At 66.0% G+C, this 27,230-nt stretch overlaps 2 protein-coding genes across 2 annotated transcripts in view; one reads left to right on the forward strand and one right to left on the reverse strand.

Annotated features, from left to right (window-relative positions):
* Positions 1 to 15,499, forward strand: LLGL1 (LLGL scribble cell polarity complex component 1). The gene is made up of 23 exons (XM_082679832.1): positions 1 to 116; positions 3,236 to 3,333; positions 5,167 to 5,248; positions 5,344 to 5,474; positions 6,473 to 6,631; positions 6,723 to 6,885; positions 6,973 to 7,108; positions 7,346 to 7,400; positions 7,519 to 7,673; positions 7,741 to 7,964; positions 8,134 to 8,201; positions 9,257 to 9,410; positions 9,484 to 9,588; positions 9,982 to 10,274; positions 10,435 to 10,582; positions 10,660 to 10,813; positions 12,482 to 12,777; positions 13,133 to 13,397; positions 13,499 to 13,613; positions 13,771 to 13,883; positions 14,072 to 14,192; positions 14,341 to 14,428; positions 14,972 to 15,499. The coding sequence occupies exons 1-22, from the start codon at positions 36 to 38 to the stop codon at positions 14,417 to 14,419; spliced, it is 3,195 nt and encodes a 1,064-aa protein (XP_082535958.1). The 5' UTR covers positions 1 to 35; the 3' UTR covers positions 14,420 to 14,428; positions 14,972 to 15,499.
* The window catches only part of FLII (FLII actin remodeling protein), a 12,570-nt gene continuing 830 nt past the window's right edge, over positions 15,491 to 27,230 (reverse strand). Inside the window, exons 2-30 of the mRNA XM_082679831.1 lie at positions 26,274 to 26,384; positions 25,896 to 25,967; positions 24,495 to 24,575; positions 24,082 to 24,167; positions 23,837 to 23,998; positions 23,596 to 23,699; positions 23,106 to 23,281; positions 22,865 to 23,022; positions 21,989 to 22,073; positions 21,496 to 21,643; positions 21,181 to 21,317; positions 20,833 to 21,045; positions 20,497 to 20,676; positions 19,711 to 19,793; positions 19,517 to 19,591; positions 19,222 to 19,305; positions 18,939 to 19,110; positions 18,360 to 18,464; positions 18,080 to 18,271; positions 17,647 to 17,835; positions 17,431 to 17,570; positions 17,127 to 17,349; positions 16,865 to 17,019; positions 16,721 to 16,781; positions 16,510 to 16,638; positions 16,328 to 16,434; positions 16,131 to 16,236; positions 15,973 to 16,038; positions 15,491 to 15,891 (exon numbers count right to left, since the gene is read on the reverse strand). Coding sequence (XP_082535957.1) covers positions 15,757 to 15,891; positions 15,973 to 16,038; positions 16,131 to 16,236; positions 16,328 to 16,434; positions 16,510 to 16,638; positions 16,721 to 16,781; positions 16,865 to 17,019; positions 17,127 to 17,349; positions 17,431 to 17,570; positions 17,647 to 17,835; positions 18,080 to 18,271; positions 18,360 to 18,464; positions 18,939 to 19,110; positions 19,222 to 19,305; positions 19,517 to 19,591; positions 19,711 to 19,793; positions 20,497 to 20,676; positions 20,833 to 21,045; positions 21,181 to 21,317; positions 21,496 to 21,643; positions 21,989 to 22,073; positions 22,865 to 23,022; positions 23,106 to 23,281; positions 23,596 to 23,699; positions 23,837 to 23,998; positions 24,082 to 24,167; positions 24,495 to 24,575; positions 25,896 to 25,967; positions 26,274 to 26,384 — 3,735 coding nt within the window. The 3' untranslated portion in view covers positions 15,491 to 15,756. The remainder of the gene's footprint in view (positions 15,892 to 15,972; positions 16,039 to 16,130; positions 16,237 to 16,327; positions 16,435 to 16,509; positions 16,639 to 16,720; positions 16,782 to 16,864; positions 17,020 to 17,126; positions 17,350 to 17,430; positions 17,571 to 17,646; positions 17,836 to 18,079; positions 18,272 to 18,359; positions 18,465 to 18,938; positions 19,111 to 19,221; positions 19,306 to 19,516; positions 19,592 to 19,710; positions 19,794 to 20,496; positions 20,677 to 20,832; positions 21,046 to 21,180; positions 21,318 to 21,495; positions 21,644 to 21,988; positions 22,074 to 22,864; positions 23,023 to 23,105; positions 23,282 to 23,595; positions 23,700 to 23,836; positions 23,999 to 24,081; positions 24,168 to 24,494; positions 24,576 to 25,895; positions 25,968 to 26,273; positions 26,385 to 27,230) is intronic.

Consider the following 27,230-nt stretch of genomic DNA (forward strand, 5'->3'; position numbering starts at 1 on the left):
GGCGGCGGCGGCGGCGGCGGGCGGCCGGGCGCAAGATGATGAAGTTTCGGTTCCGCAGACAGGGCGCCGACCCGCAGCGCGAGAAGCTCAAGCAGGAGCTCTTCGCCTTCCACAAGGTGCGGCGGCGGGCCGGGGGCGGCTGGCCGGGGGCGGGGACCGGGCCGGAGCCACGTCGGGCCGGGGGAGGGGTCGCACGCTGGGCCCGGCCGCCCCGCTCTGCTCTGCCCGAGCCGCGCGCCAGCCTCGCTCCGTCTCTGCTCTCCGCTCCCCTGCTTCTGTCTCCGCGCCTTGGACTCCGCCGGCCTCTCCCTGCGGGCCTCTCCGCCTCCGTGTGTCTCCGGGCGGCTCTCAACTCTCGCTCCGGCTCCCACTCTCTTGTCTCTTTATCTCTTTCTCGGGGACCCCTCGGCGCCCCTGCGCAGCCCTTGGGCCCGGTTTGTTTTGCTTTCGCACCCAGGCCGGTGGGGAGGGGTGCGGAGTGGAGGCAGATGTTGGGGGGTGGGGCTGGGAAATCCCTTCCCGGTTCCTCTCCTCCCTTCCCCCACCGCCCGGGGCTCCGGCTTGCGCTCTGCCCGGCATCGCCGGGGGCTCCAGCGGGGGATGCCTGGCCGTTTACTCAACTGCAGTTCGAATCGCGGGGCCTCAGTTTCCCTTGCTATGGAATAGGGCCACTGTCCTCCTTGCTGTGGGCTCTGTCACAGGGGCAGCCGACCCACCGCCTCTCCTGGAGCCAAGGCGGAGGTGGGGGCGGAGGGCTGCTCCTTCCTTTCTTTCCTGGGTAGGGCCAGAGGGGCCACGGGAAAGGGGCTGCCTTCAGCCCCGCCTCCCCTGCGCTGGTGTGTGGTTGAGAGAGGCCCCAGCCTGCCCCTTGCTAACTCTCCCCAGGGGTGTCACTTCTGGCCTCAATTTTACACCCAAGCCCTTTGATCGCAGGGCCCCTTGCTGCTCTTGGGGCCTAGAGTCATTATACTCACACACCGGTGAGAAAATTGAGGTTTAGGGCTGACCACGTGCCCAAAGTCAGAGTGAGCTGGGGCACTTGGTCTTTGGGTCCCCTTGTCAGTGGGATCTGACTTTAGCCTTGAGGGCCAGGGGCTTCGGGAGGGGTGCTGTGGTCCCCACCTGGCTGCCAGGAGACTCTGGTCCAGGAGGAAGCTCTGGGGCGACCGGTCCCGCAGTGACCGAGGCTGGGTTGCCTCTCAGGGTAGGCGGGGTTTTCCAGGTGGCGTAGGGGCTGCCAGGACCCTCAGACTTGGTGGCCAAGGGGCCCAGAGAGGAGGCTGGTGCCCAGGGGCTCTGAGGTGTCCCCCTTCCTGTGCTGAGTGGCCGAGGATGAGCCCCCTCGAGATGAGAGGACAGTGATGGTGGGGCAGGCGTAGTGCTCAGGTATCACTTCCTCAGCCAGCGAGTCGGGGTGTGAAGTGGGGACCCGAGACAGGTGGAAGGGAGGCTTGCTCCCCCTGGCTGGCGCCTGGTGGCAGAAGCTGGTCTCCCTGCCAAGGAGGGAGAGGCCCTGTTCTGAGTGGGCAGCAGTGGTGGGAGGGGGTGGTCTTGGGCAGAGGGTCACTAGAGAGGAGGGGCTGGTAGGTGATCACTAGAAAATAGGCCCAGATTCCCGAGTGGTGGGGCATGGGCAGGGGGTGGTGGTCCAGGGTGAACCTGGACTTTGGACTCAGTCTTGGGTCCAAATCCCAGCCCTGCCCACAAGTTGCCTGTGGCATGTCCACTCTATATCAGTTTAACGAATACCGCATCGGGGTGGGGCTGATGTACTAGTTGGGGAGATAGTGAGAAGCCGAAAGAAGAGAGGCAAGTGTGCGGCCTCCAGTGGTTTGGTTGGTGGTCAGTGCCGTGGTGAGGCAGGTGGCAGGTGAGGGTGTGGAGCGATGGCTGCTGGGCCAGCGCAGGGGGCCTCTGAGCAGTTGTCTTCTGAGCCGTGGGAAGGAGCCCACCGTGGAGAGTGCCGGGTGAAGCACGTTCCAGGTAGACGGACTGTAGATGCAGAGGTCCTAGTAGATTGGAGGAGGGCGGAAGGCCATCGAGTGAGCTGGGGGCCGGTGGGAGGAGCCAGGTGGAGGGGACTTGGCCTTGACTCGGAGTGAGCTGGGAGCCCCGGAGGTCCTGAGCAGAGGAGTGGGCCGCCAGACTCGGTCAGGTCCAGTGTGGGCATGGCGGTGCCGGTGCTCCCCAGCCCACCCCAGTCAAGTGGGCTCACCAGTGCCCATATGGGAAGCCGAGGCTTGGTCAGTGCTGTGACTCACCCAAGGCCAAGCCAGGTGCTCAGAGGGCTCAGTCCCTGCCCGGATGGGGTGAGGCTGGAGGCAGGCTGGGGCCACAGGCCTGGGGACCAGGGTTCCTTATAAAACTTGTGTCTTGCTGATGCAGTGGTCAGGGGGTACCAGCACCCACATGGGGTGTCCCACCTTGGTGTTGAGGGCAGGGGGCTGGGGGCCCAAGGGTGCAGGCTTCCCAGGGAGGGCCCCCAGCCAGGCCTCGGGGTTGACTAGGGGCTCCTTGGGTAGGTGGGGGGGGCGGCGAGCCAGGGCTGGTCTGCACTGGGACTGGCCCTGCCGGGAGCTGGGGACCTGGTGGGAGCCGTTGCATTGACACCCCCAGTGCACAAGCCCCCTGCCCACCATCCCAACCAGGGATGGGAAGGGAGTCACGTCTCCCAGTTTCCAGGTGGGAACCCAAGTCTGGCAGGTGCGTGACACCTTCGGGGCCTGGGCAGGAAGCTCCTTCTCTCTGGGCTCCAGTCTCCCTGTCTCTGGGGCTGGGGAGCAGCCCCGGGTCGGCGTGGCGCTCGAGAGCCTCTGCCTAGCTGGCCTTGGCTGCTGGCCTCTGACCACCCGTCAGAGCCTGTGTTGGGGGTTGCCTGGGACCACACCCCACTTCAGTCTGCCAGGAGGAGTGGGGTGCGGAGCCCTGCTCTGTGGGGCCGCGGGGTTCACTTCTGTGCCTGCGCCTCCTCTCGAGCCCCGTTCTGTTTGTTTTCAGAACCCTGCGCACGGTGGGGTGGGCCCGAGTGTAGAGAGGGACGGGGCCTCGACCGGGGCGGGGGGGGCCTCTGTGGCGGGGCCAGGGTTTCAGGCCCTTCCTCACCGGAGCTGTGATTACCCGTTTCGCAGCTGAGGGCACTGAGGCCCGGAGCATGGGTGCGAAGCAGTGGCAGAGCCTGGAGGCTGCCTTGGGGTGGGTGGGCCGTGCCTGTGCCAATGCCCTCGTCTCCTTGCAGACCGTGGAGCATGGCTTCCCCAACCAGCCCAGCGCCCTGGCCTTTGACCCTGAGCTTCGCATCATGGCCATCGGCACCCGGTCTGGGGCTGTCAAGATGTATCCTTTGTGGGCCGCGGCCTTCGGAGCCCGTCAGAATGTCCTGGTTGCAGCTCCCCGTGTGCCGGGCCCCTGGGGCAGGGCCCCGGCTGGGAGGCCACGGGAGCTGCCCGGACCCTGGTGGAGGCTGGTGCAGCTGCTGCCCTGAGACGCCTCCTCACAGAGACGATGGGGCTCAGCTCGCGGGGGCCCCGGCTGCGCCGCGCTGCCTTTCAGCCAGCCAGTTACCTGGCAGTTGCCATCCCAGCAGCTGTGACTGGGGAGCGGGCCGGGGCTGGTTGCACACGGTCCCCAGCAAGGGTGGTGGGTGGGCCAGGGTCACGGCGGGCCTTGCCCTGGTGCCCGGGCACACACACGTGTGCCAGTGTGAAGACACGTGTGTCCAGCCGAGGCGCTGCGGCAGTACCAGGCTCGGCATGGTGGGCGCCGCGCGGCCCGCACCTGGACGCTCGCGCCACACAATGGGCCTGTGAGCCGCACAAAGGGGCATTTTCCGGCGAGCGCAGGGCGGGTGTGGGGGGAGGCGGGCAGCTGGACGCCTCCCTCCTGCCGTGGGGGATCCCAGCCCCGCTGCACGGGGGGAGCCCCTCAGGTGGGGCCCCAGGGGCAGGGTCTGGCCAGCCACTGCATGGTGGCACGGGGTCTCCCCACCCAGGGGCTGGGGGCACTGGCCAGGAAGTTGTGAGTTTGTCGACTCCAGGGAGAGCGGCTTGACCTGGGTGCCCCCACCTCCCGTGGGCCCCTGAGGCATCAGTGGGCACGCAGGGGCCGGTGCCCCGGCCGCCTGCCGAGGGGTCCCACTTCCTGGCCCGCTGCTTCTGCGTCTTACGGCGCTGTCCTGCCCCGCGTGTGCTGTGGGCCCGGAGCCCCTTCCTCTGTGTCCCGGCGGAGTCTCTGCTGGTGGCACGGCCTTTCTCGTGCTCACAAAGGACAGGCAGGCAGACAGCCTCAGAGGGGGACGAGGCCCCCACCCCTCCCAGACCATTCCGGCCTGAGTCCTGGGCTGGGAAACTGAGGCTGGCCACAGGGGCCGCGGCCCCCCCCCCCCCGGGTCTGGCCCCGTCTCCTTGGCGACCCTGGTTCCCTCCCAGTGCTCCTGCCCTGTTTTTTGTCCCCTTGTCTGTGTCCTCCCGGCTCCTGCAGGGAATCCCAACTCCAGCTCCAGGCAACGGCTCCTGCCTTGTCTCCAGGCAACGTCCCTGACCCCTGCCCAGTCCTCCCTCCTGGGGCCCCTCGGCCTGCCCGTCCACTGTGAAGCCTGGGGTTGCTGGGACTCTGGCGCTCACACTGGGCGCTGGAAGCAGGTCACCTAAGCTCTCCAAGCCTCCGTGGCCTCTCCCCTTGCAGTGGGGGCTGCCTGCCCCAGAAGGAGATGGGGTTCCTGGCCTGCAGCTGGCATCGGCCTGTGGCCGAGCTTCCTGTGCCTGGCTTGGCATCTCCGCCTGTGTGATGCGGTGTGCGGGGCCGGCTCCTGTGCACACAGCCCGGAGAGGCTGACGCAGAGCCGTGAGCCGGGCCCGGGCCGTGTGTGCGGGGGGCGCTTTTACCCTCACGTGCCCTGCGTCAGCCCCGCGAGGTGGGAGTGCAAGTCGCCAGCCCCTTTTACAGATGAGGAGGTGAAGGTCGTGCAGCAGCACCGACTTGCAGGACCGAGCGAGCCTGCGTGTCGAGTGGCGGTGCAAGACGGTGCTCCTTGCGGCGAGGAGCACCGTGGACTAGGGAGGCCCCTGGATAGGCAGGCCCATTGGATAGGGCCCTCAGAGTGGTCCTGGGAGGAGGAGGCGTGGTTTCCCAGCCTGTGCCTGCTTTCCGCCCTTGACCCGTCACCCTCAGCTATGGTGCCCCCGGCGTGGAGTTCACGGGCCTGCATCGAGACGCGGCCACCGTCACCCAGATGCACTTCCTGCCCGGCCAGGTGAGCCTCGGCCCTGCCACTGGCTCCCGTGAACCCCATTTCCGCCCCGCCCCCTGCCCCAGACCGGCTCAGTCTTGGTCTCACTCACCTGCCAGGGCCGCCTCCTGACCCTGCTGGACGACAGCAGCCTCCATCTTTGGGAGGTCGTCCACCACAACGGCTGCGCCCACCTGGAGGAAGCCCTCCACCACCAGCCACCCAGTCGCCCGGGCTTTGATGGTGCCAGGTACTGGGGGACTCGGCCAGGGATGGCTGCTGGATGTGGGGCGAGCCTGTGGAGGAGCAGGGGGACAGGAAGCCGCCCCGGGGCTGGAGTTCAGGGGGCACGTCTGATGGCCTGGCAGGCGTCAGGTGGGCATCCTGGTAGAGTCTGAGGTGAGCAGGGACAGTCTGTGCTCCAGGACCACTGGGGCCCCAGGAGACACGGGACGGGAGAGTGTGTCCAGAGCCCGGTGAGGGGCATTTGGGGCAGGAACTGACATCAGCACAGGTCCCCTGGGCCCTCAACTGGTGCGGGGCGATGGGCCACAGTGTGCCTGGGTGAAAGGGCGGGTCGGGGAAAGGAGGGTCCCGCTGGGCTGTGAGGTGCTGGCAGGTGCCCCAGGGGGGTGGCAGCATGGGCTTGGACCCCTGGGGAGAGAGCACGGGGCCCCTTGGTTCCTGGCCCGGCAGCCCTTGTTGAAATGGCCAGCGCGGGTGAGTCCTTCAGGTTGCAAGGTGCCTGTGCAGCTCCGCGGGAGGCTCGTCCTGCTTGGGCTTGGACTGGGGCTAGATGACCCCTGCCTCCCCCCGCCCCCGTGTCCAACCCTAACCCCGGATGGATTCCCGGGGAGCGATCCAGGGCCCTCCTGCAAGTCAGGGAGACATCCATGGGCTGGGGGCGGGGCTTCCTGAGTGGGGCTCAGGGGGCCGTGCGTCCTGAAGGTTCTGGTCCTGGCCCAGGTGGGGCTTGGTTCCTGCCTTCCCCTCTTGGTGGGTGGGAGGAGCTCAGGGGCCCTTCTCCAAGACCTGGGGACCTATTTTTATCCCTGTCCCTGCTGATGTCCTGATGAATAACCGAGCGAGCTAATTACGACGTCCGCAGCCACCACCGTGCCCTTTCTGGGGCTGTGGCGAGTGCAGAGGGGCTTTGGTGAGCTGATGGTAGCGGCTCAGCCCCCTCCACGCCCTCCTCAGCCGGCGGATGGGCTCCCGCCCTCACCCACCTCCCCTCGGCCCCCACAGTGGCCTGCCCAGCCTCGCCCGCATCACTGTGGTCCTGCTGGTGGCTGCCGGTGACCTGGCAGCCCTGGGCACTGAGGGCGGAAGCGTCTTCTTCCTGGATGTTCCCACCCTGACGCTGCTCGAGGGGCAGACCCTTGGCCCGGACGAGGTTCTGCGAAGGTGAGAGGCCACCCGGCTTCCCTGCACCCCGTCCACCGGGCGCGCTGCCACCGGCTCACCCCCCACGCCCCCCTCCCCTCTGCCCCCGCAGCGTGCCTGACGACTACCGGTGCGGGAAGGCCCTGGGCCCCGTGGAGTCTCTCCAGGGACACCTGCGGGACCCCACCAAGATCCTTATCGGCTACAGCCGAGGCCTGCTGGTCATCTGGAACCGGGCCGCGCGGTGTGCTGACCGCATCTTCCTGGGGAACCAGGTGTGTGGCGGAGGGGGGAGGCCGGCGGCTGTGCCGGGGCCTCAGCTCACAGCTGCTGCGCTCACGCCCGTCCACCCCGCCCCGCAGCAGCTGGAGAGTGTGTGCTGGGAGCGCAGCGGCCGCACGCTGGTCAGCTCGCACAGCGACGGCAGCTACGCCGTCTGGGCCACGGACGCCGGCGACTCCCCGACGACACAGCCCACCGTGGCCACCACGCCCTACGGTGAGTGCCGGGGAGGCCTGTGCAAGGTCGGCAGTGACCCTGAGCTCAGACTGGCCTTGGTGGGGGCCTTTGGGAGGACTTGTAGAAGGTGGCGGGGCTGAGCCCAGCCGCAAAGATGAGACCCCCCCGGGGCTGTCGGGCAGCGTGCCTTCCCTCGGGAGGTGGGAGCGTTGGAGGCAGGAGGAGAACGGAGAAGCGGCCGGGGCTCGGTGAGCCTGATGCTGTCCTACCCCCCAGGCCCCTTCCCCTGCAAAGCCATCAGCAAGATCCTGTGGCGAAACTGTGCGTCGGGGTAGGTGGTGCGCCGGGGCCACGCCCGGCTGCGGGAGCGCAGGGCGGGGCTGGGGGAGGCTCTCCTGGTCCCCACGGGGCCCCTCTGGTGGCTGACGTGGCTCCTCCGCCCCGAGCAGTGAGCACTTCATCGTCTTCAGCGGTGGCATGCCCCGCGCCAGCTATGGCGACCGCCACTGCGTGAGTGTGCTCCAGGCCGAGACCCTGGTGACGCTGGACTTCACCTCCCGCGTCATCGACTTCTTCACGGTGCACAGCACGCGGCCCGAGGACGGTGCGTACCTGCCCTCCCACCCCGTGCCCGTGTGTCTGCGGCTGCACTCACCCACCCCGTCCCGCAGAGTTCGACGAGCCCCAGGCCCTGGCCGTGCTGCTCGAAGAGGAGCTGGTGGTGCTGGACCTGCAGACGCCCGGCTGGCCGGCCGTGCCCGCCCCATACCTGGCCCCGCTGCACTCGTCCGCCATCACCTGCTCGGCCCACGTCGCCAACGTCCCCGCCAAGCTGTGGGCCCGCATCGTGAGCGCTGGCGAGCAGCAGAACCCCCAGCCGGCCTCGGGTGCCTCGGTGTGTGCCCGGAGGAAGGGTGCTGCCTGGGCACGCGCCTGAGATGGGGGTGTGGCAGGTGTATGTGGGGAGCTCAGAGGGACTTTGTGCCCTGGATGCCACTCCTGGGGTGAGAGGAGGAAGATGCTTGTCCTGACCTTCTGCTTCCGTCTCTGTCTCTGTCTCTCAGAGCTGGCCTATCACCGGGGGCCGGAACCTGGCTCAGGAGCCGACCCAACGAGGGCTGCTGCTGACCGGGTAGGCGAACACGTGTCCCCGGCTCAGCCCAGTTGTGACGCGTGGTGTGAGTGTGTGTGTGTGGGCGAGCAGGGCCTGGCGCAGCCCGTGCGGGTGCGGGAGGGCCCATCCTGGGCCTGGTGGGAGCTGACCTGCTCGCTGACTCAGGCCCGGCCCCTGGTGGGACCAGGTCATCCCCATTCCCGCAGGGTGCACTGGGGTGAAGCCTCTCTAGACTCTGGTTTAAGGCTCAGCCCTCCTTTTAGCCCGAAACTGGGCTCCACCCACTCAGCCTGCCCCGGGACTGGAAAATCTGGGCTGGCCCATGCCGAGCTGCACAGGGCAGGTGCCCGAGAGCCCAGCCTGGGCCTGGCGGGTGCTGACGTGCCCGGTGACTCGGGCCCTGACTTCCTGCCCAGCCCCTGCCATCCGCCTGTGCTGGGACCCTCGGGCCTCTGACTCCAGCGGCCCCTCTCCAGTGAGAACTCCTCACCGTGGCTTTCAGGACCTCCGGAGCCATCCCACCCGGTCCCACGGCCTCACTCACCTCATGCCCTGGCTCTGGGCTCCCCCCACCACCCAGGCGCCGGTGACCTGGACTCTGCAGCTGTGTCCTGAGGCTGCACCCCAGTTTGGTCTGCTCCTCCCCCCTTTCCCTCTCTGCTTCCTCCCGGCCTCCCCAGGCTTCCTGCTGCTGCCCCTGCCCCAGCCGATCCCTCCGCTCTGTGACTGCCTCTCTGGTCACCTTTTCTGGAGGCTCCCCTGGGGGCAGAACCTCCGTAGTCCTCTGTTCCCTGCGTCACCCGCCCCTCACCTCCTGCTCATCATTTCTGGTGATTATTTCCGCACCTTCTCACCCTCTTTGCAGGGAAGGGCCCAGCACCTGCTGTATGTGGCCTGGCATACAGTAGGCGCTCAGTATGTGTCCTGTATGGTTGGTACTTCCTGTTTGCTGTGTGCAGTGGGAGTCTAGTCAGTGTCTGGCTTAGGCACTTAGTGCCCAGTGCGTGGTCGCTGGATGACTGGAGGGGGCGGGGGGCTGGAGGACCTGGGACCTGACCTCACCTTCCCTGCAGGCACGAGGATGGCACTGTGCGGTTCTGGGACGCCTCCGGCGTGGCCCTGCGGCCGCTCTACAAGCTGAGCACCGCCGGCCTCTTTCAGACAGACTGCGAGCACGCCGACAGCCTGGCCCAGGCCGCCGAGGACGACTGGCCACCCTTCCGCAAGGTGGGCCCCTCCCCTGGCTCCGGGGAGCCTGGTCCGGGCTCCGCCCTGTGTCACCAATCCTTCCACCCTGCAGGTGGGCTGCTTCGACCCCTACAGCGACGATCCACGTCTTGGCGTGCAGAAGGTGGCGCTCTGCAAGTACACCGCCCAGATGGTGGTGGCCGGCACCGCGGGCCAGGTAGGGCCACGGCGCCCCCAGGGCTGCGGGTCTTGGGGGGCTTTCTGGAGGGTCTGGTGGGGTGGTAGAGGGACCGGAGCAGCAAAAACCCAGAGGTGGGAACGGGGCTCCAGGTGGGACCAGCCAGGGCTGTGGGGACCCACAGAGGCTTGGGGCTGGGGTGGGAGCACAGGTGTTAGATGAGCCCCGGGAGGGCAGGGCTGGCAGGTCCTGGTCGCCACCGTGTTGCTCAGTGAGGGCCCTGGTATACAGTGGGCGTCCAGTAAGTGTTTATTCAGAGGATGCACTGGAGACAATCCTGGGACCACCCTGGCAGAGGCATCGGAGGCTCGGGTGGGGCGCGGGTGGCCCCCTCTTTGTGCCGACCGCCCCATGCCCCCCCCCGCCCCTCAGGTGCTGGTGCTGGAGTTAAGTGATGAGCCGTCGGATCAGGCGGTGGGCGTGGCCAGCGTGGACCTCCTCCAGGACCGTGAGGGCTTCACGTGGAAGGGCCACGAGCGGCTGAGCCCACGCACAGGGCCGCTGCCCTGGCCGGCCGGCTTCCAGCCCCGCGCACTGGTCCAGTGCCTGCCGCCGGCTGCTGTCACTGCCGTCACGCTCCACGCTGAGTGGGGCCTTGTGGCCTTTGGCACCAGCCACGGCTTTGGCCTCTTCGACTACCTGCGCAGGAGCCCCGTGCTGGCCAGGTGCGTGCGGGCCCCTCCCGAGGTTTGCTGGGGCGCAGGTGGGGGGTGCTTTCGAGCCTCACAGGAAGCGCTGATGGTGGAAGTTAGGCACCCTGGTGGCTGGGCTCGAGGGCGGGCTTGGGGCTCGGGCTTCCCTGATGCCCGGCACTTGCGCCCCCAGGTGCACCCTGCACCCCAACGACTCCCTGGCCATGGAGGGGCCGCTGTCCCGCGTGAAGTCGCTCAAGAAGTCACTGCGCCAGTCCTTCCGGCGCATCCGCAAAAGCCGCGTCTCGGGCAAGAAGCGCTTGACTGCCGCCAGCAGCAAGGTGGGCCAGGCGGCTGGGCGGCCGGGTGGGGCGACAGGGGCGGGAAGACCGGGCTCCCGAGCCTCGTGCCCCTCAAGTTGCAGGAGGCCAACGCGCAGCTGGCGGAGCAGGCCGGCCCCCACGACGTGGAGGTGACGCCCGTGCAGCGCCGCATTGAGCCCCGCTCGGCCGATGACTCCCTCTCGGGCGTCGTGCGCTGCCTCTACTTCGCCGACACCTTCCTTCGCGACGGTGAGGCCGGGAGGGGTGTGCTGGGGAGGTGGCCCTGGGTGGTGTGGCCCGGGTTCCGGTCAGCCGCCTGGGAAACGGGTGTGGAGTGGCGCCTCCCGGAAGGTTGGAAAGTGTTGCCTGCTGAGTGCTGGGCTGCGCTGGCAACAGGGTGCCCCGGCCCACAGCTGCCCCCGGGACAGCCCGACGGTGGGGTTGGTGAACGGAGACCCGAGCGGAGACGGGAGCCCGGGTTCTGGGGGGGCGTGTGGGCCGCAGCGCCGAGGCTGAGGTGGGCGTGTGTCAGGAGACCCCGGGCAGCGTGGCTGGAGCAGAGGACGGGCCCGGGAGGTGTGGGTTCCGGCTGCCTAGCCAAGGAGCTGGCTTTATATATAGTAAGGTTTTTTTTTAAAATATAAATTTATTTATTTATTTATTTTTGGTTGCGTTGGGTCTTTGTTGCTGCGTGCGGGTTTTCTCTAGTTGCGGCGAGCGGGGGCTACTCTTCGTTGCAGTGCGTGGGCTTCTTATTGTGGTGGCTTCTCGTTGCGGAGCACGGGCTCTAGGCGCACGGGCTTCAGTAGTTGTGGCGCGCGGGCTCTAGAGCACAGGCTCAGTAGTTGTGGCGCACGGGCTTGGTTGCTCCGCGGCATGTGGGATCTTCCCGGACCAGGGCTCGAACCCGTGTCCCCTGCATTGGCAGGTGGATTCTTAACCACTGCACTACCAGGGAAGCCCGAGGAGCTGGCTTTGACCCCGAGCGGTTGGAGCCCCTGAGGGTCCTGCAGAGGGCAGTGATGCGGTCGGGTTTATGGACGGAGTTGCTGATTGGTTTAACTTGATGATGGGGCACATCTGTCGTGTCTCGGGGATTTTAAGTGAAAGCCCCTGTGTGAGCAGCTCAGTGTGCGTCTGGTGGATATAACCTACAGCCAGGGTGCCCGAGTCGCACGCCGTAGCATTGACGCTGAAGCTAGAGTTTTCCTGTCACACTCGGCCCACAGGCGGCTCTGTTCATCTCAGAAACGCCTTTTTGGGGTTGGGTCAGTGTCCAGCTAGTCTGCACGTGGCGCTGTCATTGATGCGTCTTTCCGTCTCCGTCTGGGAGGGGAGCCCCCACGCCTGGTGGTGTTTGTGGAGCGTCCCTCTGTCCGGTGGATCCTCCCACTGTCTGGATGTGGCAGCCCCGGGGTTTTGGTTGGCCTGCTTCCAGTGTCCCCGAGAAGCCAGCTGGGCTTTGGCAAGCATGGCTTTGATTGCTCACTAAGTTTTTGCTCCGGTTCCGCCCCCCACCGTGGTTGCTGCTGAGGTCACCAGTTCATCAAAGGTGCACAGTGGTGACTGCCTGGTCCATCCACGCCTGTGCGTTTTTAGCCGATTTTCCACTTCTTCCTGAGCTTGCACGGGATGGCAGGCTCGGTGTCTGCGGCAGGACCAGTGATGGACGTAGGGGAGTCGTGGCTCCGCGATGGGGCCGCATCCCCGGGATGCTGGGGGGGGCGGGTCTGAGAGGTCAGGGTCCAGTTTGACATCCCCGCGGAGGTGCCCTAGAGGTCACTCCTGCGCCTGCAGGAGGACTGGCCGAGGTCACCAGGGAGGTGTGGGCTGGAGAGAACCAGTTCGGGTCCCAGGGCATCGGGAGGGGCGGGGAGGGGAGGCACGTGCCTGCCTCACCAGCCCATCGTCCCCCAGCGGCCCACCACGGCCCCACCATGTGGGCGGGCACCAACTCGGGCTCCGTGTTTGCCTATGCGCTGGAGGTGCCCGCGGCAGCGGCGAACAGTGACAGGCGGCCCGAGCGGGCAGTGGAGGCCGTGCTGGGCAAGGAGGTACAGCTGATGCACCGCGCACCCGTGGTGGCCGTGGCCGTGCTGGATGGACGCGGCCGCCCGCTGCCGGAGCCCTACGAGGCCTCAAGGGACCTGGCACAGGCGCCTGACATGCAGGGCGGCCACGCTGTGCTTATCGCATCTGAGGAGCAGTTCAAGGTGAGCTGACACAGAGACCTCTGGGGCTTCCGTCTCCTGGACACCGCCAGACCCTTGACGACGCTTGCCCGCCTACGCCCACTTGCTGAGACCTCCCGAGAGCCCCCAGCCGGCAGCGACGCCCCGGGGAACCCCGGGGGCCCCCAGGACCTCGACCACCCCCCCAGAGCTCCAGGTGTGGGGGGTCCCGGCCCCCTGCCCTTCCAACCGGCGGGACTGGCTCTACCACAGCGGGAGGGGCCTGGCAGGTTTCCGGGCAGAGAAGCGGGTGGGGCTGGAGAGCCGGGCTGGGTGGCGGCATGGGGGCGAGGACGGGCCAGGCTCTGCTCAGTGGCCATCCCCTGCCCGCCTCCAGGTGTTCACGCTGCCCAAAGTGAGCGCCAAGACCAAGTTCAAGCTGACGGCCCACGAGGGCTGCCGCGTGCGCAAGGTGGCCCTGGCCACCTTTGCCAGCGTGGCCTGCGAGGACTACGCCGAGACCTGCCTGGCCTGCCTCACCAACCTGGGCGACGTGCACGTGTTCTCGGTGCCCGGCCTGCGGCCCCAGGTGCACTATGCCTGCATCCGCAAGGAGGACATCAGTGGCATCGCTTCCTGCGTCTTCACACGACACGGCCAGGGTGAGGGCCCCGGACGGCAGGGGAGGGGCCGCTCACAGGGCTTCCGGAAGAGGGGGCAGGCCCTTCACTATGCTCTCTGCTCCCCTCCCACCCACCCCTAGGGTTCTACCTGATTTCCCCGTCGGAGTTCGAGCGCTTTTCCCTGAGCGCCCGGAACATCACGGAGCCGCTCTGCTCTCTGGACATCAGTTGGCCCCGTGATGCCATGCGTGCCAGGTGCGTGGAGGGGGTGGGGCCTGGAGCAAGGAGCAGGGTTGCCATCCCCGGTGTCACCCCTCTCTGGTCCCAGGGCTCAGGAGTGGGAGGGTGGGGGCCTGGCCCTCGAGCCATGAGGCACCTGCCCCTGGTCCCCAGCACAGACCCATCTCTGCAGCTACAGGCCCCAAGAGTCGCCCAAGCTGAGCCAGGCTAACGGGACCCCTGGCGTCGTCCTGGGTCCACAGAGCCGCAGCGGAAGCCCCAATCCCACCCGCAGCGAGGGAACTGGTGAGGAGGGAGGGCCTCTGCGGGATGCGGCCCCTGAGGGGGCTGGGGAAAGGGCATGCTGGGCACGAGAGGGTGGGGGTCCGTGTGCTGGTGCCGTGGTCCACTGTGCGCTGGACTCAGGACCAGGGCCCCAGGTGTGGAGGCTGCCCCGGGGCCCTGAGAAGGGCCTGATCACTTCCTCTCTGCAGACACCCCGGAGCTGCCTGAGGCCACGCTCTCACCCACGTCCGTTGACTCAGCCACCAGTGCCGACACGACGCTGGACACGACAGGGGACGTGACGGTGGAGGATGTGAAGGACTTCCTGGGGTGAGGAGGTGGCTGGCTCCACAGGAGGGGGTTGGTTGGCTCCCAGCTTCCCACCCCCCACCCTTCAGCCAGCCTCATATCCCAGCTGGGCACAGAGGGCCGCGGAGGGCCTGACCCCAGACCCGCTGACCGCTGCCCCTCCCCACAGCTCTTCGGAGGAATCTGAGAAGAACCTGCGGAACCTGTCAGAGGACGAGGCCCGAGCCTGCCCCATCCTCATTGGATGAGGCACTCAGGTGCGGGGCCCTGGTCCCCTCGGCGCGGCCTCAGCCCCCCACCCCCACCCCCCGGGTCTTGCACCCGAAACCCTGGCAGGCCCGGGGAGGTGTTTCCCCAGCAGGGCCAGCCCATCAGCCCCCAGATAACACGGCTGGTGTCTGGAACGAGACCAGGCCAAACCACCTAGGGGAACGGCAGCTTGGGGCTCAGATGGGTTTGGTCAGCCTGTTTCGCAGGTGAGATCACCCAGGTGTGCGAGATCGGGCGCTGCCCGAGGCTGACCGGCCCAGGCCCGAATCTGAGGCCGTAGGTCTGCCCCGCCCCCCGCCTCTCCCTGCACAGACGCTGTGGCTCCCTCTGTTGCTGGGGTCACCACTGCCCCCTCCAGGGCCACGCTTTGGTCTCAGGGGCCCAGATGTGGTCAGGGCTAAGGCTGTCACTGCAGGGCCCTTGCCCTCGTCCTGGACAGGAGACTGAGCGGTGGCACACGTGTGGCCGGGCCGCCTGCCCCTTTGGACCTCCCTGGCCTTTTGCCGATCCCTTTTTCCTTCATCCACCAGGAAAGCCAGAACTGCCAGGCCTGCCCTGTTCGGAGCTGGGACCCAGGACCCCAGCCCTTCATGTAGACCTGCACCTGCTAATCTCAGGCTCCAGCGGGACCTGCCCAGCCTGGCCCCGGAGGCCACCCGGGAGGTCAGGTGCCACAGGGGAGGGCAGCTGGGGCTCACAGCCCCGTCACCTCCCAGGCGACAACACCGTCCTTTCCCTCTCCTTTTGCAAAGAGTATTTTTCTAACGCCTGTGCCAGGCACCACAGTCATTTCTAAAACTATTTTGGTACGTGCTCCCGGGCCAGCACCCCCAAGCCCCCCCCCCGCCCCGCAGGCTGTGCACGAGAGTGTGTGTGTGTTTCTGACTGAGAGCTCCACCAGGAGTGTGTGTGTGTGTGTGTGTGTGAGCTCCACCAGGAGTGTGTGTGTGTGTGTGTGTAGCGGGGGTCAGGATGGGTTTCCTTGTAGATTGTACCCTGGGTTTTTTTTTTCCTGTCATTTTGTTAAAATTAGCAATTTTAATATTAAAAATACTGATTTTTAATATTGAAAATAAAAGCATTTAATATCTCTTAAAGGGCAACCACACCTGCTTTTATCCCTGGCAGAAGAAGGGGCATCACACGTGAGCTCACGGTGGAGATCCACTTGCCCAGGCCCCTGGGGGCACTGGTCAGGGTTACTCTCGTTGCTGCTGCTGGGGACTGTGGCACTGGGGTCAGGTGGAGGACAGACAGGCCCTTTCTCTCCCTCCGCAGAGCCTGTGGTGGCCAACAGGGCAGGCAGGCAGCGGCCCTAGGCCAGGGCCGGGCGGAAGGTGCTCCAGGCGTGGAAGCAGCGGGTGAAGGCGTGCTGCTCGTTGCCCTTGCGCACCAGGCGCAGGCGGCGGGGACGCTCGTGCTCCTTGGAGCGCAGGTGCTGGATGTACACCTGGCGGGCGGGACGGGTGAGTGCGCACCTGCAGCCTCAGCCCCTCCCCCCAGGCCCAGCCGCGGCCCCTCCCCCACTCACCTGGCAGGCCTTCAGGCTCAGCTTGATCTCCACCTGGCTTGTCTGCGTCCCCACCCACATGTAGACCTGTGGGGACAGCGGGGGAGGTGGCCGCCCGGCCTCAGAATTCCCATCCGGGGACGGCAGGGCTCCCCGGGGCAGGGCCGAGGGGCTCTCACCTCTTGGCCGTTGTCCAGGAGCATGATGTCATCATCTGCTAAGTCGTCCTGGCAGAAGTCAGAGCACTTCTCGGTCACCGCGAAGTAGCCCTTCTCGTTGGAGCACCTGGGGTCAAGGGTCACGGAGAGGCCGAGGGTCACGGCAGCGGGGCCGGGACTGAGGGGGACACTGGGGGCTGGGGCGGGGCTGTCCTCACCGGAAGAGCCGCGTGTGCTTCATATACTCGGCGTCGTCGTCGTAGGGCTTCTGTGCCCCGATGCCCACCCAGAAGAAGTTCTCAGGCTCCCCGCCCTCATTGATGACCTGGGGGAAAGGTCGGTCAGCGCGGGCCCGGCAGCCCACCCCCAGCCACCCAGTGTGCACCACCACCCCGCTCACCTGCTTGCTGTAGGAGGCCTCAAACATGCTATTCAGGATGTCCTCCGCCAGCTTGGCCTCGTCGGGGTCCGACGCCCGGCCCACCCACGCGTACACGATGCCCTGGTTGTCCTCGCTCTCGAAGGGAACCTGGGTGTGCGGGGCCCAGGTCACGCCCCGCCCCCAGCCCCGCCCCGCCCGCAGCCCCGCCCCCCACCGCGCCAGGCCCCACCTTGAGGATGAAGCAGAACTCGGAGTTGAGGAGGCCAGAGTCGGTGCTGATCTGGATGCACCTGGGGGAGGGCAGGGGTCAGCAAGGAGCCCGGGCGGGACACGGCCCGCCGGCCGCCCGCGCCCGCTCCCCGCGGCCAGGCACCGGGTGCAGAGGGCGCTGCCGTTGGTGCGGATCTGGTACAGGCTTGGCTGCAGAGCTCCCTGGGCCGCCTTCCTCTTGCCCCGGTGGATGATAAACTTTCTCTTGAAATGGGACAGAAACTTGGGGTTCTCCTGCTGCTGTGTCATGCGCACCACCTGGGGGCACAGAAGCCGTCAGGGGCAGCTCCCTGGGGGGGCAAGGCTCCCCTGGGTGAGTCCCAGGGACACCCCCTCCCCGTGTTCTGGGGGTGCGGCCGGCACACCTCCAGTTTGCCGGGGAAGAGGCTCTCAAACTTCTTCTGCAGGCTGAAGGTGAACGTCAGCCAGCCCATGTTGGAAGCCTCGCGGCCCTGCCAGAAGTACACTATGCACTGGAAGTCCTCCTCGGGCTGCTTCTCCTCTGCCTCGGCCGCCACCTCCTCTCCCTCGTCCTCAGCCCCCGCCTTCTCCTCCTCCTCCTCCTCGTACTCCACGGGGACCCAGTACCTGTGGGGCCAGAGGGCAGTGGTCAGGGCTGAGCCCCCAGCACCAGGGGGGTGGGGCGTGAGGGGCACGCGGGGGAGGCACCTGCAGAGGAACACGTAGCAGTCCTGCGTGTAGAAGTGGCCAAACTCCTCCTCGGGCAGCCGTGCGAACTTCTTCCCCTCGAGCACGAAGCCCTCCATGCCGTCCAGGTCCTCGTTCCACTCCTCCATCAGCTGCTCCGCCTGCGTGCGACCCCACCCGTCATGGTGGGACAGCCCAGCCCAGCCAGCCCGCCCTGCGCCCCAGCCCCGTGCCCACCTCCGCCAGAGGCATGCGCGGCTGCCGCGGCAGGAAAAGCGAGGTGAGGTCGGCCTTCATCTGATCTTTCTTCTCGGCGTCACGCTTCACCTTCCCCGCGAGCCCCGGGCCCTGCAGCACAGCCTCTGCATTGCGCGTGTAGTCCACAGTCAACACATCGTCCCAGTTCTTGAACTTGGCCTTGAACACCTGAGAAGGCACAGCTGGAGTGGGAGACAGAGGAGGCGGGGCCTGGGGAAGCAGGGTGGGGCCCAGGAATTGGGAGAGGTGTGGCCTAGCAACCTACGGGGACTAGGAGTGGGGTGGGGGCGGGGCATGGGCGGGGCCCGGGAAGCTGTGGAGCTTGGTAACCAACCGGTCCACAGAGGGTCAGGGCAAGAACGCGCCCGCGGGATCTCGGGGAGGCGGCCTCCGGGGGCACCGCATCGCACACCTGCGCCTCGGTGCCCTCCAGGCTGCGGCTGACCGCGGCATGGCGCGGCCGGTGCAGCATCCCGCACAGCTCCTGGCCCAGCTTGAGGGCGGCAGCGCGCACCAGGCGCGGGGACTTGCGGCCGAGCCAGATGAACACGTCAGACCAACAGTCCAGGATGTACACGCAGCGCGTGTCCAGCAGGCTCTGCAGCTGCGGGGCCCCGGAGGCTGGAGGTCAAGACCAGGGCCACCAGCAAGAAGGGATCCAGCCCCCACGCCCTCCTCCCCGTGCGTCTCACCAGCCGCATCCCAGGCATCAGTTCCACCCTGGGCCGTATCTTATGTTCCACAGAGAGCTTGTAGTTGATCTGCGGCAGCTCCAGGTAGCCCAGACCCAGGCCCACCTGGCAGGAGCAAGAGGTGGGCTTAACCAGGCTGGGTCTGGGGAACACAAGCCCCGGCCACAACAGCCCCTGCTTCAGGCTGGCCCCTGCGCTCAGGTCCACAGCCTGCTCCTCTCTCCACCCCAAGATGCTTTCTAGAAAACCCTATCAGTGGAAGAAGGACTGGTAGACGGTGCCTTCCCTACCCGCCCTCTCCAGGTCCTTATGAGTTTCTCTAACCTGTCCTCTTTCCGCCCACAACACCTACAGCACGAAGGCCAGGTCCCCAGGCCTGGCACCCATGTTTTTCTTGGCCTCCCTCTCCAGCCCCGCCTTCCCGGAAGCACAGAGCCCAACACCGGTGCCCCCCGCCCCACTCAGAGCCTGCCTCAGACCCGTGCTGAGCTACTCCTTGCCCAGAAGGTGGCACCCTCTCCCCGCCGAGGTCCCGAAGGAGGCCAGTGCAATCAGGCCAGCCCCGCGCCCCCGGTTCACCTTATACAGCTTGGGCTGGGGCGGCCAGAAGTCGTCGGGCACGTGCTGCTTGATCTCGGAGGGCTCCCCGCCCAGCGCCTCCCAGAACTCCGGGGGCTCCTGGCCTTGTGCCAGCAGCGAGATCTCCGCCTTCCCTTTGCGTTCGTTCTTGTTAATTTTCTCTGCAAAGAGCCTGAGGGCGGGTGCGAAGCCTTAGTGATGAAGCCCACGCCTCCTCCCTGGGTGACAGTTTTCCTCTGCACGGTACACCCCAGCACATCTGGGCAGGTCACAGTCCTCTTACCTGGCCTTGGTGGTGCCGCTCAGCGTGGCCTGGGCCCCCCGCCACACGTAGATGTCCAGCCCTTGGTCCAGCAGGAAAACAAACCTGGACAGGAGGAGTGGGAGGGGCTGCCATTGGCCACAGCAACGACCGCCCCCATGCCTCTGACCCCGCCCCAAATCCCTCCTTGCAGGACCTCCTGCCAAGCTCTGCAGGACATGAGCTGGAAGGCCTCTCTGTTTAGAGCCAAGCCCTGCCCCCACCGGTGGGGAGAAGGTTCGGGGTGAAGCACCCCACCTCACGTCATGGGGCTCACCTTGGGTCCAGGGAGGCCCCCTTAAGAGGCACGGGCTCCAACTTGAGGTTCTTTTTCCCATACACACGGTACATCCTGGGGGCCAGAGCAAGAGTGGCTTGGCGGGGGCACCAAGGGGCGGCAGATCTACCCCAATACCCTCCCCCCATCCTGCCCAGCTGAGTCCAGGTCACTGCCGCCCGCACGCCCCTCACCTGGTTACGTAGTGCGTGTCCTCCACAGTGTAGAAGCCACTGGCTGTCCCACCCTCGATGTAGGAGATGTCGTTGTCAAATACCTGCGTGTGGGGCGTGTGGACGTTCACTGAGCGGCCCCCCGACCCCACCCAACACCACCTGTCAGGAGGGGCGGACTTGCGTGTAGCCGAGTCAGATGCTGTGAATCCACGACGACGTTAAAAATACGAGATCTGTGTCTACAGACGTAAACGCACACGGGGTGGTACGACGTACATAACCGTGAACGCGTCTGCTCGTGTCCGGACACAGCATGCTTACATACGCGCGTATCAGGGGACAGGACCGGGCGAGTTTATGGAAGAAGGCAAACTCGGGTGGACGTGCCCAAAATCTCGTCTCATCTCGTGTAGGTACCTACATGTAACCAGCTGGCGGGTAGGCCGGCGCCTGTCACTAACCCAGCTCCCTGGACTCTGGCCCTGCCCCAGGCCCCGCCTCCTTCGTGGCCGGCCGGTGGGCCACCCTCTGGCAGCTTGTAGTCCCAGCTCCTCATCCCTCCTGGTCTCCTGCACCGCCACCAACCCAGTTTCCAGCTCCCAAACTAGCCTGGTCTCCTTACCCTCACCTGAGCCAGGACTTGCCTCCACTGACCCAGGCTCCCAACTGGTGGCCTCACCTCACTTCCCTGACCTCAGTCCATCCGTCCCCGCCGTCTGCCATCGCGGGGCTCAGCACCTGATACGGTTCAGTCAGCCCCGCCCACCGGCCCTCGGCTCCGGCCCCGCCCCTGCCCCTCCGCACCTGCAGGAACTCGTCGCTCTCCTCGCCCATCTCCTCGCGCACAGTGCGGCACTCGGCGCCCAGGTAGTTGCGCAGGTTGACGGCGTGGATGGCAGAGCACGCCTTCTTGTCAAGTGTGGCCTCCCCGCCGATCCAGTAGTAGATCTCCCAGTTCAGAGACCCGCTGTCATCCAGAAAGGTCTGAAGGCCAGGGCAGTGGCTGGGTCAGCCCCCGCCAGGCTTCTGCTGGGCAGCCTCCCGGGCAGAGACCTCGCCGCCCACCCTCCCCCGGAACACGGCTGGGAGCGGGCGGTTCTGAGCCGTCCAGGTCGGGCCTCGCAGCCCCCTGCCCCGCACCTTGAGCACAATGTAGCAGTCGGCCTCGTAGAACCTGCCGTGGAGGGCTTCCCCCACCAGCACGGGCACGAAGTTCTCCATCTGCCAGATGGTCAGGCCAGGCAGCTGGCCCACGTCCTCCGTGAAGAACTCGGAGTAGTCGAGGCGCGGCTTCTCCAGGCCCTGGTCCCAGCGCCGCACCTTGCCCCCAGGTGCTCCAGAGTCCATGCTCTCCTGGGATCACAGGCACGACGCTGGCTTGACTGCGCAGCCGCTCGCGCTGGCCCGCCTGCGACCCAGCTCAGGGCCCCCTCTCCCGCTGGGCCCGGCTGCACTGCTGAGCAGAGCCTGAGCCCCGGCCCGGCTTACCTCCTGCTTCTTGTTCTTCTCCTGGGCCACGTCCGACATGCCCTTCAGCACCTGCTTGGCCTGGTCATCCTGGGCCGAGTCCTTGCGCCTCCGCAGCCGCATCTTGCGAGCCAGGGGGTCCTTGGGCCCACTCCCTGCTGAGGGGAGGGGTACACAGCTGACCTGGCTGCCCCCTACCCCGCCTGGGGCGTCCAGCCAACCAGGGGTCAACCCCACGCCCCGCATCCAGAAAGCGTGTCCCACCCAATTTACAGATGGGTAAGCTGAGGCCCAGGGAGGAGCCCCCACTGCCAGGCCAGACCTTCCCCTGCTCACCAGCCGCCGCCGCGGCCACCGTGGCAGGGGAGGCTCCTGCCAGCCGCAGCTGGTTCTGCAGCGAGAAGTCAATGTTGTACCACTCGGCGGTGCGGTCAGCGGGCTTGGGGGGCATGACCAGGCTGGGGTTCTCCCGCACGTCCAGGACCTGCCTCGTGGGGCGAGCGGAGCCGGCGCTGAGCCCGAGTTCTACCTCACGGCCACCCCAAAGCCCTGCTCTTTGCAACCCCCGGGGCCAAAGGGCTCAGGTTCTCATCCTGCAGCCACCCTCATGGGCTTGGGCTTTCCCGTCTGTGAAGAGTGACCTCGCAGACTGGCTGGTTATGAAGCTTAAGTGATGCTGTCGAGCGTGATGTGGACACAGGACGTGGGTCACCCCCTCCTCACCCTGGCACCAGCCACCCCTCCAGGAGCCCTTTGCTCAGTCTTCTCTGGGGGTCTGTCCGCACCTCTCCCGTTCCTCCCTCCCCCCGGTACCAGCTGCCTGCCCAACCTCGATCTCTGTCAGGAAGTGGATGGCCTCCGGGAGGGTCACCAGGCGATTCTTGTTCAGGACCAGCTTCCTCAGCTTTGTGCACCTGTGACGACATAGCTGGGCCTCAGGGGGGTGACAGATGGGGAGCCGGGGGCCTTCCAATCCTGGGTTGGGGAGGCAATAGGGCCAGAGAGACTAAGCAGCCCAGCTAGTTAGGAAACCAGCCAACTTGAAGGTGCCGCAAACATGGGAGGGGCCGGGGTCTCCTCATGGCTAAGTGACCAGGAGGGTCTTTCTGCAGCTTCTACAGGGCAGCACCTTCCAAAGGGGCCTTCCGAGAACTAAAGACCCCTGGGTGTGAACAAGAGGGCATCAAAAAACACGTTCTGGGGCTTCCCTGGTGGCGCAGTGGTTGAGAGTCCGCCTGCCGATGCAGGGGACACAGGTTCGTGCCCCGGTCCGGGAGGATCCCACATGCCGCGGAGCGGCTGGGCCCATGAGCCATGGCCGCTGAGCCTGCACGTCCGGAGCCTGTGCTCCGCAACAGGAGAGGCCACAGCAGTGAGGGTCCCGCGTAACGCAAAACAAACAAAGGAAAAAAACCAACACATTCTGCCCTCAAATTAACCCAGAAGCTGCCGAAGGTTCTCCGTCCTCAGTGCCGGGGACAATGCCGGCGGGCGCTATGGCCTCTTGGAGGGGACGGGAGCAGCACTGTGTCCCAAATGCAGGTGGCGGTGGAGCCCTTCTGGCCTCATCCCTATCGCATCCCCCCAGAGGCTGCTCTGGGGGCTGCACCCGCAAGGCCAACGCAAGCCCTCCCGTCTCCCACGCCGCGCGAAGCCCACGGGGGCAGGTGGGGGGCCGCGTGCCCCGCCCAGCCCCGCCTGGCACCTGCAGAGGCTCTCGGGGATCAGCTCCAGGCTGTTGTCGGCCGCCGCGAACTCTTCCAGGCTGGACAGCTTGCCAATGCCCGAGGGCAGCCCGTCGAAGTCCAGCTTGTTGGAGTTCAGGTACAGCCTCTTCAGCTTGGCCAGCTTGCAGATGGCCGACTAGAGGCGGCACGGGCAGGGGCGGGTCAGGGCCGGGCGCGGGGTGGCCGGCAGCCTCCCGCCCTCCCGGGGCCCCAACGCACGGGCAGTGAGGTCAGCTGGTTGCGGGACAGGTTCAAGGTCTCCACGTGCACCCACTGGTCGATACAGAGGGACAACTCTGTGATCTGGTTGCTGCTGAGATTCAGGCGCCGCAGGCTGGGGAGGGTGTACAGGCACTCGGGCACCCGCGTCAGGTCGTTGCAGGACAGGTCCACATCTGGGCGTGGGGTGGGCGCGTCAGTCGGGGCCCCTGTGGTGGGCTCCAGGGGCGGCAGGCCTGTGTGAACCCCGGCTCCCCCTCCTGGCTCTGTGGCCTCAAGTACAAGGCCTCACCTCCTGGTTTCTCAGAGAAGGGGGTCTACGCACAAAGCCTACGCGTAACTTGGTGTTACTCCCAGTCATCACGGTGACAATGGGAGAAGATGTGACAGAACCACACCCCCTTCCCCCTAGAGATGCTCACTGAAGCAGGGTACCATCCCTTCCTCTGTGACGAAGTGAGGGGCTGAGGGGTCCCCAGGGACTGCCAACCTGCGAGGTGGCTCAGGCCCTCCAGGCTGGTGGGCAGGTTGCCCTGGGTGCGCTGTGTGTTCCTCAGGTGCAAGGTCTGCAGGGCCGTCATGGCCGGGAGCTGCCTGTGGGGAGACGCGGCGTTCAGGCCGGGGGCTGGGGCCCGGGGCCGAGCGGGCCCGCAGCACGAGGCCGACGGTGGCCGGGACGCGACCCCCAGCAAGGCCGGGGCCCTGGCGGGGAGGGCCAGGTGGGCGCCCACCGGAGCTGGGCGTGCAGCAGCGGGTTCCCGTTGAGCACGAGCGTCTGCAGGTGCACAAGGCGGCGCATCTGGGGGGGCAGGCTCTCCAGGCGGTTCTCGCTGAGGTCCAGGAACAGCAGGTCGGTGAGGCTGATGAAGAGCTGGCTGGGGACGGCGTCGATACTGCGGGCGGAGGGCTGCCGGGTCAGGGCCGCACTCCCACCTCCAGGACCGGCCCCGGACCGCCCAGCCCGCCCTCTGCGCACCTGTTGTGGCTGAGGTTCAGCACCAGCATGTTCTTGGCGTTCTCCAGCTCGCGAGGGCACTCCGTCAGCTGGTTGTGGCTCAAGTCCTGGGCGGAGGGGCGAGGCCGGGTCAGGGGCGTCAGGGCTGGTCCCACCCTGCCAGGCCTCCGCCGGGCTCGAGGGTCAGGACAGGCACTGAGAGGGGAGCAGAGGAGGGGGCTTCAGGGCAGAGAGAGACAGTGTGACCCCGGGCGGAAGGAGGCCTAGGTTAGGGATCTGACTCCATAAGCGACCTTGGGCAAGGCACCGCCCCCTATAAATCTCAGGTGTCTGTGTCTGTAGAACAGGATCACCACGGCCCCAGGGTCCAGCGTAGTGGGTGGGCACTGAATGGTGGGGCTGGCACAAGGGCCAGGTGGCAGATAACCACTGACCAGAACCGAGAGGTCATCCAGCTTGAAGATATCATCGGGGACTCCGGAATTCTTCAGGCTGTTGGCTCGAGCCACGATGGCCTGGGGATACACCATGAGAGTCTGTGACTCCTAGCTTCCCCCCCCCAGGAGAAACAGGGATCGGGGGAGACACCACCTCCAGAAGTCCACCAAGGCCAGGTCTGAGTGCTCTCCCACTCTGGCTTTTGCTCATAATCTACTTGGCAAGCCTTTTCTAGACTACCAATGAACTCCTATTTATACCTCAAAACCCAACTCAAATGTGCCCCAGAGCCCAGCACACGGAATCTCAGGAATCCTTTCCTGATGGAATAATCCCTCTTTCTCCCAACCCCAAAGGGCAAGACAGGGATAGAGCTCTGAGTCAGAGCTTCTAGTACAGAAGAAGGTTGAACCAAAGACAGGTCAGGGCTTCCCTGGTGGCGCAGTGGTTGAGAGTCCACCTGCCGATGCAGGGGACACGGGTTTGTGCCCCCCGGTCTGGGAAGATCCCACGTGCCGCGGAGCGGCTGGGCCCGTGAGCCATGGCCGCTGAGTCTGCGCGTCCGGAGCCTGTGCTCCGCAACGGGAGAGGCCACAGCAGTGAGAGGCCCACGTACCGCAAAAAAAAAAAAAAGTCAGAGCGCAGACTCAAAGCAAGTCCGTTTTCTCTCCGCTTAGGGCTGAAACTTGCTCACGCTTCCAAAGTGCAGGAAGCTAGTGCAGGATGGCTGGTGGGGAGGGGACAGGCCAGGTGATGGCAGCATGACTGCAAGTGACAAAAACGCTAACAAGAGCCACCGCTGCTGCTCCCTCAGCCCCAGCGTCTGTGTGGCGCCACCGTGTTGCTTCACGGCGGTCACTGCTGGACATCTCGGGAAGTGGAAGAACTCATCCAAGGTCATGCGGCCGGGAAGTGGCAGAGCTCAGATTTAAACTCGAGTCCAGACACTGTGCCCTTAACATCTCAGGGCTCCAACCTTGGATGGGAATAACCCTCGACGAGACCTGAGGGTCTGGGATGGGGGCTCCAAGGAGAGCAGAGGCCCAAGTGAACTGCCCCGCCCACCTGCCCTCCTGGACAAGCCCCGCCCTACCCCGGCTCTACCACTGCAGCTGTACGACCTGCCTCCGTGGCCAAGTGTCCTCATCTGTGAACTTGGAGGAGGTGAAGCTCACATAAGAAGCTCTCGTGAATCAGCTGGAACAGCGCTCAGCTGCTCACAACTGCTATAATACTTGTTACTCAAACTGGGCGGCATTTGGGGTTTTTCAGCGCTTCCCCCACGGTCACTCGACACGGCATTACTGCATGCTCTCCCCCCAGAGTGCGGGTGCAGAGAGCTGCTGGCCCGACCCTCAGGCCCCGGCCCGAGGTCTGCGGCCTGGGGCGGCACTCACCCGCAGCGACGGCAGGCTGGACAGCTCCCCGTGGAGTGTGGTCAGGTTGTTGTGACTCACCGACAGGTGCTCCTGGGCAGGGACGGGGAGAGGGGCTCAGCAGGGCGGTGGGGCATCCACGGAGCCCCCATCTGCCACCACAACGCTGCCCCATCCAGGGGGCCCTCAGCTACAGAGGCCCAGTCCATTTCTGCAACTTCCCTCCCTCACAGACCCAGACTCTTCTTGCACACCTCCCGGGATGGGGTGCTCACTCCCTCTCCACCAGTTTTGCTGTGGTCAACATCCTCCTCTGTGATGTCTGTGTTCTGTGCCGTTTCTCCCCACCTGGCCAGCCCCATCCACAGCGACCCTCCCTGCCTGCCCAGAGCCTCTTACCAGCTTCTGCAGGGCGGCCAACTCCTCCGGCAGGTAGCAGAGGCCGGTGCGGTTTAGCTTCAGCCATCGCAGACTAGTCATGGCCTTGACATTCTCAGGGAAGTAGCCACCCTGAGGAGTATGTCGTGGTAAAGCTGGTCTGGGACAGGGTACCCTTGTTCTACCGCCCAGTGGCCCCCACTGCCCATGGAAGCCTTTGAGAGCAACAGTCACCTCTCACTAGCTGTGTGACCCTGGACAAGTCACTCTGCCACTCTATGCCTCAATTTCCTCGCCCATAGAATAGCACTAATAAAATCCCCTGATGACAAAAGCGTCGTAAGGAACGACTAATGGTCAGGACGGCTGCTGATCTAGAATCTGTCTCTCTTGCTGTGTTCTCGGCCCCAAAAAACCTTATTCCAGGTGCCACCCGCACACCTAGCTGTGTGGTTACATCAGCCAAATGCCTCTGCCTGGCATCCAGGCCCTGCCTGTGCTCCCGCCCTGCCATCAGCATACGGCCACTAGTAGCAAGGTCGACTCCCCTTGTAAGGCCCCAGAGCCCCACCCTGCACAGGCACAGCCTTACTCGTTAGTTCATTCAGCCCTTTGTTCCCCATATTCAAACGCCCACCTCGGGAGCCCCTGCCCTTGTGGCCGGGAGCCTGGGCAGCAAGGGCCTTCAGCGCCCCTGGCTGGCGTCCCCTTCCCCCTCCGGGCACATTCCCAGCAGGTGACTCAGACTCTCCCAGTCTGGAGAGGACACACGGGGACTCCAGATGAGCATGGTGGGGATGGGGGCAGAGAGAAGTGGCCACCTGTGCCTGGGGTCAAGTGCGCACACGTGGGTTAAACGCAGGAAGGCGGCCTGTCTCCTCGGCCCTGGCCCAACCCCCGACCCCAGCTACAGCTGGGGCCGCGGGACGCTGCCGACCCAGGCTCACGCTACACTGCCCCCAGCCTGAGCCTGCCCAC

Source organism: Grampus griseus (assembly GCF_964374135.1).
Source record: "Grampus griseus genome assembly, chromosome: 20".
NCBI classification, from domain to species: domain Eukaryota; kingdom Metazoa; phylum Chordata; class Mammalia; order Artiodactyla; family Delphinidae; genus Grampus; species Grampus griseus.